Source organism: Pezoporus flaviventris, unplaced genomic scaffold, assembly GCF_033815535.1.
Source record: "Pezoporus flaviventris isolate CSIRO_AGI_PZ_B2104156 unplaced genomic scaffold, CSIRO_AGI_Pfla_v1 ptg000045l, whole genome shotgun sequence".
NCBI classification, from domain to species: domain Eukaryota; kingdom Metazoa; phylum Chordata; class Aves; order Psittaciformes; family Psittacidae; genus Pezoporus; species Pezoporus flaviventris.
This window is the reverse complement of record NW_026892593.1, coordinates 24,705,863-24,725,938: the sequence shown is the minus strand read 5'-3', so window position 1 is coordinate 24,725,938 and position 20,076 is coordinate 24,705,863. Positions and strand designations below refer to the sequence as shown.

General features: G+C 34.6%; 2 protein-coding genes across 10 annotated transcripts in view; one reads left to right on the top strand and one right to left on the bottom strand.

Moving 5' to 3' along the window:
• LRRN3 (leucine rich repeat neuronal 3) overlaps positions 1-8,202 on the top strand; it is a 33,766-nt gene extending 25,564 nt beyond the window's left edge. The window contains exons 2-3 of one of the 3 annotated variants that reach the window (XM_061467696.1): positions 2,336-2,519; positions 4,483-8,202. In XM_061467696.1, coding sequence (XP_061323680.1) covers positions 4,832-6,958 — 2,127 coding nt within the window. In that variant the 5' untranslated portion in view covers positions 2,336-2,519; positions 4,483-4,831 and the 3' untranslated portion in view covers positions 6,959-8,202. Of the gene's footprint in view, positions 1-2,335; positions 2,520-3,259; positions 3,861-4,482 lie in introns of those variants that run through there. The other 2 variants (XM_061467698.1, XM_061467699.1) reach the window with 2 other exon arrangements.
• The window catches only part of IMMP2L (inner mitochondrial membrane peptidase subunit 2), a 628,424-nt gene that overhangs the window by 435,467 nt on the left and 172,881 nt on the right, over positions 1-20,076 (bottom strand). The window contains exon 4 of one of the 7 annotated variants that reach the window (XM_061467723.1): positions 19,196-19,259. The exons of the other annotated variants lie outside the window; for them this stretch is intronic. Within the exon in view, the coding sequence (XP_061323707.1) occupies positions 19,211-19,259 (49 nt within the window). The 3' untranslated portion in view covers positions 19,196-19,210. Of the gene's footprint in view, positions 1-19,195; positions 19,260-20,076 lie in introns of those variants that run through there. 7 annotated transcript variants of the gene reach the window in all.

Sequence of the window (20,076 nt, the reverse complement as noted above, 5' to 3'; positions counted from 1 at the left end):
TGCATGTAATAAATTGTCACATACCATATGTAAATACTCCTTTGGCTTCCATTTTACTTCTTTGTTTTCATTGCATCGATTATAAATACTGCATTTTTGAAGCTTCATGATTTATTACATTGCAATATTTTCCGAAATACTATAATGTAATTTTTGAGAAAAGAAATAGAAATACAGTAAGTTCTTAATGAATTCCACATGCTGATAATTCTTCTAATATCTATTAAATTTCATTAAGATACAGTAAATGGGCACAAGGACAGTAGGCCAGACTCAATTAGTGAAAGGGTTATAATGACAAGAAGTGAAAAGTGGCTTTTTCAATTGATACGTTTGAAAGGTACCTTTGTATGAACAGCTGTGTTTTCAAAATGCTTGCCACCTCTAAATTGGTCCTTGTGAAGTGAACTGTTTGCCTTATTGCCAGCAGGGCACATTGCAGTGTAGCTGCTGCATTTTTAGTTTTTATCACTGTCTCTCTAACTGATGAAGTGGAAAAGAAAGATTGCCAAAACCTGACGTGTTTCTTTCCCTTTCTGCCCACTCTGACTTTGTTCTTAACTGTCTGTTGCTCCAGTGATGAGAAACATTGCTCAGTTTATTCACTCTCTGAATGTCTTTTCCAGCTCAAATAATGGTGATACCCTCTTGTAAACTAAGGCTCCAACTGTCAATAGCAGTGAATGAAACAAACCTAATTAAGACATAGCAATCGTTGTCTACACAAGAGATAATTAGGCTGCAAAAAGTCACACACATCAGGTTGCATTTTTCTAACAGCAAGAGATAATACCTTAAAAGCAAGAGGCATACCATATTTAATAAGATAGTAAGTATGAACTGCAATAGGGATGGACTTCCAGAAGAAATGAAGTCATCTGTCCATGATTTAAACAGTTTTAGGACAGAAGTTCTGGTAAGGAAAGCAGTAATAAAAATACTGAATAGCATTGCTAGCTTTTTAGATGCAGACTGTTTAATTGATACATTAGGAAGAAAACCATATCATTTTATTTAGATGAAGAACTACATGTACAATCAGAGTGCACAGATTTATAAATGTAGCAGGGGAAAGAACTTCATCAGAGTCTAAAACTGCAATGCATAGCTCTTGCTGCTGCTTATGTGGAAACACTTTCACCACAGCTCAGCTTACTGGGGATAATTTTCACCTGACCCTCATCTCTACAGGCTTTTCTATTAGTAGGTACAAGGTACAACTTCTATTAGTAGGTACAAGTCTTTAGAATCACTTGCATCGCATCAAAACTCCTGAGAGATCATCAAAACCTACTAACAAAAGCAGTAAAATAAAACCAATATTTTTGCTTAACAGGTGATGTTGATGTAATTGCATTATTTGCATTTTTTTTTTTTAAAGAAATTATCTACCTTTGCACAGAAACCTCTGTATATGTAAATCTCAGACACTTCAAATACTATTGAAAGGAACAGGACAAATAACTTTCAGTTCTCTTTGCCCTTCTACTATCTTTAAAACAAAAAGACATTTGAAAAGCAAAATTTCACTAAAACTCCAGATGTTATTAAACACTTATCTTTAAAAGCACTGAAACCCATTAATAAAAATTCTGAAAATCAGTTAGTAGTAGTATATAATTTTGATCTTTATTTAGGGCTATCATTATAGATTTACTATTATCAATACATTAATGAAGAAAAGGAATCAGTGTATTTCAAAAGTTTAAAGTATCACAAAGTTAAATGTTTATTCTCCAATACATTTATCTCTGTGACTATGCTCTTTAAGGAAATAGAACTTCAATTACAGTTCATAGCATTGATTGCAAGATATCAATTTACATGAGGTTTATTTTATTACAGTAAGCTGCAGCTCACTTCTCAGAAATTGTAGGTACATATCTCAAGGTAAGAAATTAATTACATTCACACAGATACACACGTAATCAACAAGTTGGTGTATGTAAAGTCATACTGCATAACTTGATTCTGATTTTTGATCTCTTCAGATGCGACCAGAAAACTTAACATCAGCAGTCCATATTTCCTTACTTTTTTTGTCAACACTGTATATCAGAGTCACACAATATTACTATTATATACAAAAATGTTTTGCCAGAAAGCCCACTCCAATATATATGACATGAAAATATCCACTTGTGTCCTTGGTTTTGGCTTGTGAATCCCATAGAAGCTGCAGTATAAAGTAAGGAGGAGTATAAACTCAAATGCAGGAGCATGTTGGCTCTGTGTACATGAAAATGCAGTAGTTTACAAGCTTCAACTGTTACAGCCTCTAGGATGCCTGGGACACACACGAAAGGTTCATTTTGGTCCATTTCCTATCTTTCAGTGGCCAATATCAAATGTCAAAGGAGGAGCAGAAAACCAGGTCAGCTATGTAGCTATGCTTCCCCAGAATACTTTCCTGGTACCTCTACTGAACAGAAGTCCATGAGAATCATAGTGGGGTCAGAATGATGAGATTAGATATCTGCAGTAGCAGTCTGTTTAATCTCAATTAATTTACTATTCAGGTAAGATTTCTGATCAGCTTTCAATTACTATAAACTTACATTTTGTATTTGCCATGCTAGCAGATACATTTTAATACAAAATCCAAATAAAATTCCAAAAGTCAATGGGGCTTGTGCTTTAGCAAGTGCATGAAGAACATGACTCACTCAGTTCCCTTCATTGCCATCTTATTTTCTCCCTACATAGTAAATTACATTTGTGCATTTGACACAGAATGAATTCCATTGAGATCTTTAGTAAATAGGACAGTACTCCATATAGGTATATTACCTTGTCTCCTGGAGGCAAAATTAAGAAAAAGTTATAGGCATTAACTGTACAAGTCAAACCTTTATTTTTCTTCAAGCCTCAAGTTTATCTAATTTCTCAGAACAAAGGAAGAGATTACATTTTCACTATTTCAGTCAGTTTTTTTGCATTCCAGTAGACCATTTGCATAAAAACATATTATTAATCCTTAAAACAGCAGAATGTTTTCTGTATGTTTATCTCACACATTGTCTGTTCACTTTATTAATACACTTACAAGTCAAAATACAATATACACTTACAAGTTAAAATACAATATTAAATGTCCTTAAATGTACATAACACAAACAGCTGCCTCAAAGACTTGACAAATGTATTTCAAATTGGCCTAATGTCACTCAACATGCTCCAGCACCTTTCCTCTGAGCTGATACAGAATGCCTAGGCAGTCAATATGCCCAGTGCTTGGGCCTGAAAAGGAAACCTAAAGTCCATATCCTTGACGCTTGACTTTAGTAATTTTATCTGTACTAGCAACACCTCAGAAGTTACTTATTAATGTCAATGACGCCTTGATCTTACAGTTTGTGAACAATGTCACTATGTATTTTGACACTAAGGGCAAGGGGAGAAAGGGTATAAATGTGTATCATATGAAGTCTTCTGGACAATCGTGTGAAGTGTATATTCTGAAGTAAAGTAGCCAGTTAATGTGTACTACTTCATATATGAAGGGTTTGGATTATATCACTTGGAACAAAATATACACTGAAAGTAGAATATTTTTTTCCCCATAACAAGCAAGTACATAACAAAAATCTGGAGAAGACGCATTTGATGCTTCAAGATGCTAAGGCTTCAAGTCGTTACTATAATTTAGGACATGAAGAAAATCTGAGACTTCATAGCAAATTTCAGATTCTTGCAGAGCTACAGACCAAAGAAACAATTGCTACTGTAATTTTTTTCCTTCTTACTCTAAAGACACTTTTCTGTTATTATTATTCCTTGCAATTGAAGTTACTGAAGCCAAAACAAGCAAGCCAGTAATTAGCCTGAATTTGCCAAGATGACAAGCTATTTATTATGAGGTACATATTTCTTTCTAATTATCACTTTAAAGAAAAGTTTTCTTCCTAAACAGCAGCCTCAAAAATATTAGAAAATTATAAAGCCTGTGGATTATCAATTTTCCATATTTCTGTATAAGTATCTTACAGGCTTGCCTAACAGTGTGATCATTAGGAAGGCGTGTTAATCCCATCATTCCTTTTTCCTTTGATTATACATATATTATGTTCTTTCTTATGTTCAAAAGTTGTGTTCATGCTCTGTAAGATTTTGCTCAGTGTTTACATTTTCAAAGCCAACAGAACTCAGTCTGCTTCTAGTGATAACTGAAAGAAAAAATAAAATATTTTAAAGCACCATAAAATATGTAGAAAAATTTCACTGACATATTTTGCCTTATACTTTGTGGATCTTCCTCTTTCTGTAGAGCAATGCTCCACTGGATGTATGACAAGCTACAAGTCTAAAGATATATTACTATATTAACTTCATTTATGCTATCTGGACACCACTACAACACTCTAGGCACCACAGTAATTTTCTTTTCTTACTTGCAATAATTAACATTAGAGAGCAAAAGATGTCTAAATTAATTTATAACTTTATAGTTTCTTACACTAATTATTTCCTCTTCTATTTTAGGTCACCCTGTCATTCCTGCAAACACTAATCAATCATGGGATTTGAAGTTAATACTACTAAATAAATGAATTGCTTAATCTCCTATGACCATCTATACATACTTCATCTTCACAAAGCTTATCAATTTCATGTCATCAAGGACAGAGTGACCTTCGTTTCCACAAAATGCCTCTTACTACTGGACAAGTTGGTTACAAATTTATCACTTATCCTCAGGAAGAAAGTCCTTCACGATCATCATTTCACAAATGCAAGTGTGCACTTTATCAACTGACCAGGCCATACTGAATTCCAAACCCATAACTGTGGAATATTAACACGTGTTACTTTTCTGAACATTTGAGCTAAGATGAAGGACATGCAACTCAAAATTAATTTTCTAGTTGGCCTAGTTATCACTGCACTAGTACAAGCTGTAGAAAAAAAAGCAGACTGCCCAGAGTCATGTATATGCGAGATCAGACCATGGTTCACCCCCAGGTCTGTGTATATGGATGCTCCAACAGTGGATTGTAATGATTTAGGCCTTTTTAATTTTCCAGCCAGACTGCCTGCTGACACACAAGTTCTACTTCTACAGACTAATAATATTGAAAACATTGAACAGTCAGTCGACTTCCCAGTGAATTTAACTGGTCTAGATTTATCTCAGAACAATTTATCTTCAGTGACCAGTATTAATCTTAGAAAGATACCACAGTTGCTTTCAGTGTACCTTGAAGAAAACAAACTTACTGAACTCCCTGAAGAATGTCTCTCTGGACTCCACAATTTACAAGAGCTTTATATTAATCATAATCTGCTTTCTGTGATTGCACCAGGAGCTTTCATAGGCCTCAATAATCTTCTTAGACTTCATCTCAATTCAAATGGTCTGCAAATGATCAACAGGAAGTGGTTTGAAGCTACTCCTAATCTTGAAATTCTCATGATTGGAGAAAACCCAATAATCAGAATTGAAGATATGAATTTTAAGCCTCTTATCAATCTGCGCAGCCTAGTTTTAGCAGGCATAAATCTCACTGAAATACCAGATAATGCTTTGGCTGGCCTTGACAATTTAGAAAGCATCTCCTTTTATGACAATAGATTTGTTAGAGTGCCCCACATTGCTCTTCAAAAGGCCACAAAACTTAAATTTCTGGATCTAAATAAGAATCCCATTAACAGAATACGACGAGGAGATTTTAGCAATATGCTGCACCTAAAAGAGTTAGGAATTAATAACATGCCTGAACTGATCTCTATAGATGGTCTTGCTGTTGATAATTTGCCAGATTTAAGAAAAATAGAAGCTACCAATAACCCCAGATTATCATACATTCATCCAAATGCATTCTACAGACTGCCCAAGCTGGAATCTCTCATGCTTAACAGCAACGCACTGAGCGCCCTTTACCGCAGTACAATAGAATCCTTGCCTAACCTTAAAGAAGTTAGTATACACAGCAATCCCATTAGATGTGATTGTGTCATCCGCTGGATTAACATGAATAAAACAAACATTCGCTTCATGGAGCCAGAGTCCCTGTTTTGTGTAGACCCCCCTGAATTTCAAGGCCAGAATGTGAGACAGATACACTTCCGGGAAATGATGGAAATCTGTCTCCCACTGATAGCTCCTGAAAGTTTTCCATCTACTTTGGATTTGAAAACTGGCAGCCATATTTCCTTACACTGCAGAGCAACAGCAGAACCAGAACCTGAAATCTACTGGATAACACCATCAGGACACAAACTTTTGCCTAATACTATTTCTAACAAATACTACATTCATTCCGAAGGAACATTGGACATAAGTGATGTAACACAAAAAGAAAGTGGCTTATACACATGTATAGCAACAAATTTAGTTGGGGCAGACCTAAAGTCAGTCATGATTAAAGTGGATGGCTCTTTCCCTCAGGACAGCAATGGATCTCTGAATATTAAAATAAAAGACATAAAATCTAATTCTGTTTTGGTTTCATGGAAGGCAAGTTCTAAAATTCTGAAATCCAGTGTTAGATGGACAGCCTTTCCGAAAGCTGAAAACTTTCGAGCTGCACAGAGTGCTCGAATACCATCTGACATAAAGGTATATAATCTTACACATCTAAATCCATCAACTGAATACAAAATCTGTATAGATATTCCCACTATCTATTCACAGAATAAGAAACAATGTGTCAACGTAACCACAAAGGGACTGGACTTGGCAGTGAAAGGCTATGAAAAGAACAACATAATAGGATTCTTTGCCTGCCTTGGAGCTCTTTTGGGAATCATCTCTGTGACGTATCTCTACAGTTGCATGTCACGTGGCATGAACTATGGTGTTGGACACAGCTATCTAAAGAATTATCTGAAGAAACAATCCTTTTCACTCAATGAGCTTTATCCTCCACTGATCAGTCTTTGGGACATGGGCAAAGACAAAAGCACAGCAATGGAAGTAAAAGCAACTGTAATAGGTGTACCAACCAATATGTCATAAATGTGTCAGTATATCACTTAATTCCTGAAATAAAAAGCACATGACTGCATTTGTGCTGAACAAAAAGGCAACAAGAAAAATAATTTCTTTCACTTAGGAACTAGACATCTGGACTTTGCTGCTGCTGACAAATGGGAATATGTACTCACTCAGCATAAGAGAAGAATTTTAACTAACTGGTTTCTAAAGGTATTCTACCAACCAAATACAATTAACTTCATTTTCTAGAAATTTGATGGGACATTGAAGTCTGGAATACAGTGCAAGTAGCCAAGAACATTTTCTGTATTTTTTTTTATTATTATATAAAAGTAGTGGAACTGAGCAATACCTCCTTCTCTGCTGTATTACACAGTCTAGCCACGAGTTTTTGAAGTGAACAGGTATACTAGGATTGACACATGGTGTAATGAAATGGACAAATTCTGTAGAGTAGACACAGTGAGTATGTGAATTTTTTTTATGAGGAAAATACATTTTTTGATTAAAATCCAAATAGTTTTTGGCTTGTTTGTTTCTGAACAAAACATTCTGGGTGATCTTGTCTGACAATAAACAAACTCATTCTAGGGTCTGACAAAATATCTCCTTACATATAATCCTGTTTAAATACCAGTCTGAGCACACAGGATATTTTTGCTGGGTTTAGGCTGTATAACTGCAATAAACTACAAAATAAATATTTTTATAAAGTACTTACCCATAATAATAACACACATATTTTACATGGTGCTTATTGTGGGAGGAAGAAGAGAGAAGGCAGGCGGGAAGGAGACATAAAACTGATAGGGAAATAGATTGTTAGCTACTGATAAAAGCAAGTTTTGAGCTGCTTTGGGATTTTCCCAGAAGCATGAAAACTAAATGCAATGTTTCGACTCAGATAACATAAACCCAATATTTTGTCTTCAGTCAAAGGGTTATTCAGTTACCAATAATGTCTAAACTTCAGGCTGGTCATACAGGGAACTCAGCTGGAACAGTTTAAATGATAGTAAGGTTTCCTTTCTGGACCTGCACATATCTGTTCAGCATAAACAACTGATTAGCTTATAAACCTCCTAGGTTTTAACAATGTAACAAGCAATACATGCCTGACAGAAACATTATTAGTAGAAATTAAATGAAACAAAATGAAAAGAGAACAATGAATACTTGCTGCTGCCCATAAGCAGTGAATGTGCACAAGAAGCTGATGATCAGATGGTGATTACAAATGAAACCAAATTCTCTTAGGATGGTAAAAGTGACTGCTCCTAGACCCAGTAAAGACACCTGACCATTGAAATACCTGATGAAAAGAAATGGTACCTCCTGAAAAGAAAGCAATAGCATTTTTTTTTATGTTATTTTAGTTTGTATGTATGAAAAAAAAATAGGAAGAATGAAGAAAAAATATTATTACTGGACATTGTGCTTAAGGAAGAAAATATTTATAGAATGCCTAGGTAACTTGAATTGCAAAGTAAAAATAGCGGTGACAAACACTTCTTGTAATTCTTTAGTAGACTTTAACATTATTTAAACTCCATAATAATATATATTTTACCTTTCTAGACTTGTTTGAGGTAAACATTTCTGTGGAATTGCTGACAAATTTTTTGCTGATAAAACAAAAATAATTCATTCTTGTATTTAGATGTGATCAGAAGAGTTACATCCTGTACTTAGACATTAACTTTTCAACTTATTTATAGTTTGTTGCATACTCTGAAAATATTATTAGTGCATAAACACTTATAACATCAGAAAATAATTTCAGTTTGCCTACTACTAATGAGTAACTTGTTTTCATGTTATAGACGTCCTTTTTCTAGTTAAATCCCAAGATTTTTAAACTACACAAAAGTAATTTCCGAAGTTGCTAAAGGCAGAAAGAACCTGATTCTAATTTTAAGCTACTAAAAGTTAGGCTATCCATAGAGTTGATATATTTCACTGAAGAAGTAAGTTTACAAACCTGATGAATCGCTATCGGACATAAAGGCACACTGAAGTGGAGCGCAGGAACGCTAAAATGCCGTGATGGGTTTCAGGACAACGGACAGCTCCGGATGAGCAGTTACTTGAGCAAAGGCGGCTCTAATGGGACCCGTCAATAAGCAGATACGCTAAGTGTTCAAGTGCAGGTTGGACGGGCCTTTGGGCAGCCTGGCCTAGTAGAAGGTTTCCCTGCCTGTGGCAGCGGGGGTTGCATCTAGGGCAACCAGATATTCCTTAAGGTCCCTTTCAAATCAAGCCTTTCTGTGATTCTAGGTTTACCTTTGGAATAAAGCTACATTTAGAACTTACAACTCCTAGGACTTAGAACTTTTTTTTTTTTTTTCAGGCAAATATATCTCTGCGCAATGTTATAAAACAGCATAAGAATACAAGTCTAAGGGAGAACACTGATAAGAGGAATTTTCCCCCTCACAGAATAAGTACAGGCTTTATTTAGTTCATTTAAATATCTTATTTAAAGTTTCTGTTCATAGAATGCATTTTTATATAAAAGAATTCTACACTAACCTTTTGAAAGCTTAAATACATATATCTTATAAATCTTATAAATATCTGAATTGTTTCATACTTTATAATGATATCAAATGAAAATATGCCTTACATTTTAAAAGAAATTGATTGTCCTGTTGCTAATCATTAAGATGCAAATAATTTCCTTTATATCATGAAAAAGGTAAATATAATTGCATTTTCTTAAAGTAGGTTTGCAATCCTCCTCTCAAGTGACCTTGATTAAGCCATTTTACAACTTTATACCTCTCTTTCTCTGAAAGTATCTCTGAAAGAATATGCTAAGCTTTTGTTTTCAGCATACCAACAAGATGCATCTTCTGTAACTAACCATCGAGTAATATTCTTTATTTGTGAAAATATGCCTTCACTGCTATCACTCAAAAGTGAAAATGAAAAAAATACTAGGAAAATATCAGTAAGAACAGGGTCAGGAATGTCTTTGCAATAGGTTACAAGATCACAGATTTTTTAGTGACTCATAGAATAAAACATTTGTGATTTGGTAGGGGTGCTTAACTGATGGGGCACAAAGGAGGAATACAACTGCAATAATGAGAACAGGTATATTCCTTCAAAGAGTTAATACTCTTACCAAAGGATCTGCAGAAATAAATGCTTGCAGGTTTAGACTAAAACTTTTAAATGACATATTTAGTAGCACAATTGAGTTAATATAAAATTCATTTGTGAATTTATGTCAACAGCATTGCAATTCTTCAGTATTCTACAGAGGTTTTAAATAATTTAGAACTGAAATATTATGTATTTTCAACAGAAATGCAAGTTCAGTTATATTTTTTGATCTAGTTACTGTAAGAACATCTTAAGGGCAAAAACCATGTTGGAGGTGAGGCTGTTTAAACACACTTAAATTAGAATTCAGGGTGTATGTTGATTAATGAATGGTTGTTTGATCCTTTTGTTATATACATTTGTGTGCATGTGTGAAATACTTCTGTTATATTAGCAACATGTTAGTCTGTCTGAGACCTTTATTTCATTATATCTGCACTGCATTATTATATCTACTATAGAAAAGTAGTATCTTGTAGAACACATGGCAAAGCTTTCAATGGCAGTACTGTGAACCATCTACTATCCATATAAGCATAGCATCTTTAATACCTACACAGAAGCATCTTCATGATATCAGCCAAAAAAATACCCTCTAAAAAGATTCATTTTTAGAGATAATGAGCCAGTAGTGTGCACTTGCAGCCCAGAAAGCCAACCGTATCCTGGGCTGCATCAAAAGAAGAATGACCAGCAGATCAAGGGAAGTGATCCTGCCCCTCTACTCTGCTCTTGTGAGAATTCAACTTGGAGTGCTGTGTACAGTTCTGGTGTCCTCAACATAAGAAGGACATGGAACTGTTGGAACAAGTACAGAGGAGGGCCACAGGGATGATCAGGGGACTGGAGCACCTCCCCTATGAAGATAGGCTGAGAAAGTTGGGGCTGTTCAGCCTGGAGAACTCATAGCAGCTTTTCAGTATCTAAAGAGGACCTACAAGGGTGCTGGGTAGAGACTATTCATTAGGGACTGTAGTGATAGGACAAGGGGTAATGGATTCAAACTTAAACAGGGGAAGTTTAGGTTAGATGTAAGGAAGAAGTTCTTTACTGTGAGGGTGGTGAGACACTGGAATGCGCTGCCCAGGGAAGTTGTGAATGCTCCATCGCTGGCAGTGTTCAAGGCCAGGCTGGGCAGAGCCTTGGGTGCCATGATTTAGTGCAAGGTGTCCCTGCCCATTCCAGGGGGTTGGAACTAGATGATCTTAAGGTCCTTGCCAACCCTAACTATTCTGTGATTCTATGATTCCTTGACCGAAGACATTCTTCATGTTAAAATCCCTATGGAAACTACAGGTGAGTGGTGAGATTCATGTGTAGCTGTGTGTAAAAAATGGATAGCTCTTCCTTCTGCAGATAAGCTACTCTATAAACCCAAGGGTCCTTAGGAAATAAATCCCCCTTTTAGAGTTAATAGCTTACTGCGTATTTAACTTACATCTCTTCACAGACAAACAGCAAAAATATCTAACAACAATTCTTCAGGAAAGTACGATCTGTTAAAAAAGTACAGGAAGAACTCCCTAATAATGGTATATTATACTGTTTAATAATCTCTTCATTTACAGGAAGGTTGGGTTTTTTTTACACAAGGTATAGGGCTATAATTTTTCTGTCCTTTATTAATTGGGATGTTTGCTGTTTTTAATGGAGGTAGGAACTGACAATGAGCTATATTTAATTTCTCCAGAAACAGACAAAAGTATTGTTAAACACCTGTGTTTCCATTTATTTAACAGTTTTCTCTGAAGAATCCAATGCATGAAAAGCAATACTTACTGATTATTCAAACCAAAAAATAGTAGCTCAGAAATAGATTACCTTTATTTTGGCATTTGATAGCAAACCTAATTCAGAAACATGCTACTAATGAAAAAGGCAAACGTGTTTGAAATGTTTGGCTAGGCAATAGCCAAAACATAAAACTGAAAACACTTTTAAATTTAATTTTTTAATTCAGTTACCTTACTTTTTCCTACCAGCTAATAGAGTGAAATGTAGTTTTCTATTCTCAAAAAGACTAAACATTTACTTGTTGGTAAAAGATTTGCAAAAACAAGTTCCAGTATTCCATTTGCTAATACAGTCAAATGCTAATTTACATAAGCACATTTAAGTTTGTGGGTTAGCTACACTGATGTGAAACAATAACCCCAAATATTATCTGAAAAACTTAGATAAAAGATAACAAAATAAATGTGGATTTACATCCTAAAAGGAAATCCCCATTTCCAAAATTCACTAATAAAATTCATTTTGCTTGTTTAACCTGAAGCAGTGGCCTCGAGATAACTTGAAAAAGCAATGGAGATTCTTCCATCAATCTTGTGTTGGACAGTAATAGAAGAGACACAATGATCAACAATAATCTTTTATTCATTACGATCAGAAGACACATTTTAGGAAAAAAAAAATGCCTATACAATCTAGAAAATAAGATCACATAGTAGAAAATACAAGAAGAATTGAGATTTTAGAGAGAAAAATTTGAAAAGTACCACTCTGTCATACTTAAGAAAGAAAATAATTCTTATTAACGAACTGAATAGAGTAAAACCAGAGTGGAGGTGTGGCACTGACAAAACAAGAAATTTTACTTGCAGAAACTGTACAGTATGCATGAAAAGTTCAATATGAAAATGGCAGAAGACATTTTTTGAAGGGTATAGTCAAACAGAACAGAGAAGATAACCACTGAATACAGATCACTAGAAGCAAACCAAGTCTAGAAATTCACCTCATGCTAAAGATGAGAAAACATGCTTGCAATCAACAATTGCATGCAGTTTTTGTAGGGGAAAGAAACAAGATAACTAGAAACATATCCTGAGTAAAAAATTATTGGTGCTGCCTACTGAAAATTATGAGACTTCATCACAATATTGCTTACAGAAAGACATCTTGAATAAAATTGTTGGGGAAGCGACAGATAAAAGTGGTCTTTCTAGAGCACCTTTGGGTTCCGTGAGCAACAGTAGAAAGATGCAGAATAAATTGCTACGTAGGAGAAAAAGAAAAATCTATGTTTCTGGAAGATCAGTTGATCTTCCAAACCAATTGTTTTGGTAGGGCAGTTGGTTGACATACCAGATGTGCAATTTAGATAGCTTCCAGTTTAATACTATTGGAAATAATTGGAACTTATCTTCTCTTGAAAAGGCTAAATAGATACTTGGAGAAAATGTTAAGCTACAACAGAAAAAGAAAAGGATTACCAAAACAAGAGAAAGATTATCTAAACTTTTAGTAAACATAAAATATACGCACTGATAACTAAAATTAAGTTAGATGCTAAAGTTTGTCGGGATAAAAAAATAAACCAAATATTAACCAAACTTCATTTACCCATATGACAACTATAGAAGATGGATAATAACCAAGAGAAGTGCAATTACGCGCTTATATAGATAAATTCAATTTGAATTTATTACTGAAAGTTGGTCAGATTTTCATGATTGGAATGATAATGTACGCAACCGTAACCCATCTAGGGAGAACTGTGCTTTGAAACTGAGAACTGTACTATTCAGGTTCAGTAAAAATTCTGAAGCAGTTGAATCTTTAATGTTTGTATTATAGGGCAGTGTGAAAATAATACAATGGATCAGACTAAATTCTGTCCATGATTAGCTGCACTTTAGTATTCTGAGACAAAATGCACAAGCATAATTTGCAAATAGCATAAGCATGCGGTAGAACGCATGAATAATGAAAATTGACCCTATGGTACAAGACTGAATATGGTTATGTTACTCTGTTTGCATTATGTAGTGTTTCATTTCTATAGCCACTGTTTTCAAAAACAGTTTTCAAAAAGATATAAAGTTAAGCCAATCGGGACACATGTTTAAAAGACTCAATATTTTGAGCACTCAAGAAAAACTTTAAATAAAGGTATTGTATGTCTACCTACTTGACTACAGTATTATCAGAGAGATACAGCTGCAGTTACATTGAAGTGCCTTCAAAGCAACTGAATATTTTATTAAGTCATTCCTCCCTTCAGACAAAGCTGAAAACCACAAATGAAATTCTTCTGGCAGCTAAAAAATGCTTTTTACAAATCTCTCACTTGCTTATTTCTTTGTTTCTCAGCTTCAATTATTTTTAGACTTCTTTTCCCAAAGTCCTTTTCTTTGCCATGATGTAAATGTTCTGTTCCTCTCTCTTCCATGATCCCTGTGGGTCCTTTGCCTATTTCCTGCTGCTATTGCTGCCAGATTGTCATATGATTTCCAACAGTGTCAGTAAGGAAAGATGTTTACTGGCATGATAAAAAAATTATCAAGCAAACATCAAAAGGCAAAATATTTGAATAGCAAAACATAAATGTTAAAGAAAGACCTGGAATTCTTAAAAAAAAAACTGGTGTAAAGTTAATCAGCTAATGAGACAAAATATCTTTCAAGGAAACAAAGCATAAAAATGTAACAGCATTCAGATGAAAATAATACGGGAGTAAGATGAAAGGGCAGGCAATTCGGGCAGATGGCCTATTCCTGATCCTAAAATAACTGATGTTCTTTTTAACATTAAAGTTTAGAAAAGTGGAAAACAACTCCATCTGCCTTACCCTTACGTAGCTATTGTTTGTTGTTCATGTTGATGAAAATTTCACGCTGTGCTCCAAATAGCCATAATGCTTTGGGGAATCAAAAAGCTACATCAAATTCAGTGATGACTGTTTTCATCTACACATATTTCTTCTAGTCCATTCCTAGATGCTATAAAGAAAGCATTTTAGCATCCATATACTACACTTTACAGGTCAAAGGGTTTATAGCTTTGTCATCTAGCATGTGAGCACAAGTCAGATTCCTTGAGATGGCTGTTGGGAATAACATTTGAGGGCAAAATCTTGTCAAAAATTCTTATTTTCTGAGCAAAGATGTACTCTGTGCTGTTAACATTTTGTATAGGTCTCTATCATGAATTTCAGCTAAACTTAAAAATATACAACTGAATACTTGATAGCACCAAAGAAACTGGGTTACAGTCTAAAGACTACTAAAGACAGCTAGAAGACAATGCTTTGACATAATGGTGGAATGATTTTATAAGACACAGAACCTTATGATAAATATCAGCCATTTCTAAATATTCTAACATTTAAGATAAAAGCACTACAAAGAGAGATAGAATTACCTCTTTTAAATTAAGTGCAAAGTATCCAATAATTATGCAAAATAAAATCCAACCATTAAAAGTTAGTCTCAGTATAGTAAATCAACTACCACCATTAAACTAGCTATGTCTTTCTTTACATATAAGGTAATAAGAGGATTAAATTAAACCAAACTATCAATTATACTCTCTTAGATTAATTTAATCTTACCTTAACGCGTACTATAAAATGAGATGTTAAAGTCTTATGTAATTTATTTCATAAATGCTCTGCAGGTATTGATGAGAAAAGCACGATCATTTTTAGCAAAATAAGTGCTTATTGAATGTTTATGTGCCACACAATGCATTCCAAAATAAAAAACAATGCTTTCCTAAAATACCTGCTTGCACAAGTCCACCTATCTACACCTAAATTGTATAACACATACACAGCAATATCTCAGTTCTTTTCTTTTAGAGCCATGTAAGAGGATTTCAGTACTCAAGCTATCCCTGTGACTTCCACACTCTTAATTTGACAAGTCCAGAAGAGCACTGTCCACTGCCACACTATTTATATATATATATTTACATTATCATGTCCAAATCACCCTGCAGCTCTTCAGGCTCTTTAGAGTCCAATTCAAAATTACTTCCTTCACTTCCTTCCAGGAAATTCAGCCTCTCTCTCATCCTCCATTTTCTTCCATTCATTTAGCATTGATCCACTGTTTGCTCCTACACAGAATCATACCAGTGTGGGCATGCAGCTCTCCTTTTTAACTAGCTAGTTTCTACTTCATTAATGCTTCATCTTTTCCCCAGTCTCCTATGAAGCATATTGCCAGAGTATCCTTCTCTATGCTATTTTTTATTATTTTAGAATTTTTAAGAACAGAAAAAAACCCTGAACTGTTCTGTGGATTTGAGCGCAAATTTCAAGTGCAGACAGAGGAAAGCTGCAACCCTGAAAATTCTGTAACCTCTTCCTCCACCTATCTCAACAGCCAACTTTTCTTGAATGATATGTTAAACCTCACTTGCTCTCTCTTAGTCTTAGAAAATGGAGGATGATCACTACAGCTAGAGCAAATTCAACTTATTTCTAGCTTGTGTAATATTTAGATTATTAGAAAGAGAAAACAGAGAATAACCTTATTATTCATCCAGGCTTTTCAAAAGCATATTAGAATTTATAAGCATATACCAATAAACACATTACACAAAGAACACACACAAAAGAGAAAAGCCTCCTGAGGCTGGTTAACTAAAAATTTAGAATAAAAGAAAAAAAAAATATACTGTTAAAGATTTGTGGTTTTTTTTCCTACCACATCAAGAGGTAGATAAGTGCCCACTAGTACTTCCTCATACAGCAAAAGCATTTAGATGTATAACTTCCAATGAATTTAACAGATACTAGACTCTGACCTCTTCAAGTGTTTTGGACATTACAAAGGATGTCATAGATTATCAAAAGCCCGGCCACCTAAACCTATCTCTGACTGATGGCCCTCAAAAATTTGCATATGCCTGGTTCTACTAAAGACAGTATAAAAGTGATGTAGATCATTCATTTAATTGAACACAATACATTTATTTTTCATTAAGACAAAATGGGGAAGAACAATATTATTTATTTAAAATGCTTAGAGTAGAATACGTTGTGGAAAGTATCTGTTTCATGACTAAATAATTCAGTATCTATTAAAGAAATATTGGATAGTCTAGAATTTTAAGTACCACCAAAGGAAAGCTCTGTATGTTCAGATATTATTTAATTACAAACAAAAGTAATATGCCATACAATATATATTAAATTACTTTAAGATACCACAAACATATAGGTTTACCATGGTTTCTTACTCCTCCTGATCTAAAAAGTTTGCAAGTGCCAGCTCCTGTTATTCATCTCTAACTACTAATTATCTTCCTACGGGATTTCTTAGGCTTCAGCTTGTCTTCCTCCTCCTTTTGTCTCCTTCATTTGGAAATTTTTTTTGCTTTAATTATCTTACACGTGAAAGCTCCCTGTCTTTGCATGTCATGCAACATCATTCTCCCGCTATCAGCATCAGTTCTTTTGTTTATCATTGTGGCACAGAACCCTTCTTTTCCCTTCCTCAAATTAATATTCTATCACACTGGATGTGTATAAAATAATCTGAATTCCTTTTGCTAGAACCTTTAATCTAATCAAGTGCACACCACGTAAGTATTACAAAAAAAAAGTGAGGAAAAATCAGAAACTGTAGACACTCAGTGGTAGATAAATCAACAGAAAAAAACAGCTTGTAACATAGAATGATAGAAATAATTTAGAACAAATCAGAAGAGAGCAGAGCTGTAAAAATGTGGCCAAAGAGGACAAGTTTATGACAGCATCAAATGAATAAACATTGGAAAAAATATTTTGAATGAACAAAGGATGCTGCATGTAGTTTTAATGACTGTAAAGAAGAAAATTAGGATAGAGGAAAGGTATAGGAAAGACTGCTGAAAAGAAATTAGTTAAGACACCAAGTCAGACAGCCTATCGTGGCAAAACAAGAATTAAAAGTAGCAAGAAATTAGTCAGTAGTTGGAAGCAAATTTTGAACAAGAGGAAGTGACAGTGTTATCAAAACCTGAGAAAAACTGATGATAAAGAGATGAAGGAATAGCCATGGAAAATGAGCTCTAAGATACTACGAAAGATACATAGACAGAAGTTTCAAATGAAGACAAGATTTAACAAGAATGGGGGAGAAGGATGGCAAGAGTGTGTGCTTTGATTTGGCCAAAATATTAATACAGAAAAAAAATCTGTAAGTAGTCCAATTTTATGAGTATTCTGAAATCACGAGTACAGAATCATGCTTAGGAAAAAAAACTACAATTTCCATACCTTATAAGCCATAATTGACCAAGTTACAAAAATATTTGAAAGTGAAAAGAAGTAATTGCTTAAGAAATAAAGAAGAGTATGCTTGGAAATTCTGACTAAAATGAGAAAGGCAGATACAAGAGGTAGTGCCATTTGGGAGGTTTCTTCCAGAAGACAGTTGAAAGCTGATAACCCTGTGTTATTAAGCCAAATACTTTCATAAAGAAATCTCAGAGGGAAAAACATTACTGCCTCTAATTAAAGACAAGAGCTCAAGGTCCAGGTGCTGCTTAACAGCACTAATCATAATGCCACTAATAACCAATTAAGGTTTGTAATTTTTCTAAATATTACCAGAGCCACAGCAATTTTTATTGTTGCTTTTAAAAAGCCTCAAAATTCTTTAAAAATAATTAATTCTAAAGGATTAGGTCAAAAATCATTTAAAGGCAATAAATGACACTGGTATCTATTCAATTTTGTTCTAAATCATATCCAAAGAAAGTGTATTCCACTAAAAAAAAGAAGCCAATCACTGTCACACAGAATAAATACTTGAAGAACAAAAAAAAAAGGAAGAGCAGGAGTAGAGGGGAGAACAAAGAAAACATTAAAATTAGGAAGTGGAAATGTGGAAGACAATAATGATTCCATTTAATATTAAGTTATACAAGTAAATGCATTTAAGTTATATGCAAAAAACTGATACAAAACAGACAAACTACAGTAACAGAAACTTTTTCAAAGAAATTAATTTTTAAGCACATTTAAAAACTGTTAACAGACTCACTGAAAACTCAGCGAAATCTTGGAAATAAGTGAGACTGAATAAGTCAATTAGGCATTTGTATGTGAAAACAGAGCTGATGTGTTCAATCTCTGAGGATATATCTCCACTTAAAGATGCCTTTCAAATGCAATTTGGAAACATCTGAATCAGCCAGTCCATAAAGCACTATGAAGCGCTTCAGGGCTTTTACTAGCTTGGGTCTAAGTGCATTTGAACATTATTAGTCTGACAGAAAGGCACATTAGCTTAATATTACTCCCACCAGCCTTAATTATCTTGGAAAGACCCAACATTCATACACCTAGATTGCATATTCATGGTAGTTTGGACAACACTCCACACTCAAAGAGTAAATGTTAATGACTTGTATTGTTTAGAGACCAGTCACAGGCTGTGTTCCTCAGGGCTCTGTTCTGAGATTTAACCTGTTTAGCATCTTTGTCATTGACCTGAAGGAGGAGATAAAATCCTTATCAGTTTGACAACAGTAATTTGGAGGATGCAGTCGATATATTTGGGGACAGAGAAGGCTGCCATTTAGAGCAATCTAGAAAGGCTGGAGAATTAGTGTAACAGACTGTCATGAAATTTAGCAGAGACATGTAAAGCTCTGCATCTAAGATGGACTAACTCCTGAATGAGTACAACCCTGGGAGTGCCTCACTGGGGAGCAACTGTGCTAAAAAAGGCCTGGGGGTCATAAGAACAGTCGGCTAACAGCATACTAGGCTGTATTAACATAAGAGTAGTGAGTAGAATGAGGAAAACAATTATTCCCCTTTTACTTACCACTTGATAGACCACCTCTGTAATACAGTGTCTAATTTTGGATCCCGACACACACCCCCATACAAGACCAAGTGAGATTAGCTCCAAAGCCATTAGGGACTTAAGCACTTGCCCTAAGAAGAAAGTCTGAGGCAGCTTGGCTTGTTCAACCTGGAAACAAGGACTGGGAGAAGCACACTTCCAGTACATAAGAGGTTGCTACTAAGAAAACAGTCAGGCACATTACTGAGATGCAGAGCAGAAAAATGAGTTAGAGCTACAAATGGAATTATAGTTAACTAGATATAGAAAAAAATAATTAATTATAAGGAAAACAATCTTGAGAACAAGTTGCACAGAGAAGTTATATAATTTCCGTTCTTGGGGGTTTTTGGGAACCAACTGGACAAAATCATAAGCATCATGATTTGATTCATAGCCCTGTTCTGAGCAGGAGTTTGAACTAGAGGACTTCTCTTCCAACCTGAATAATTCTGC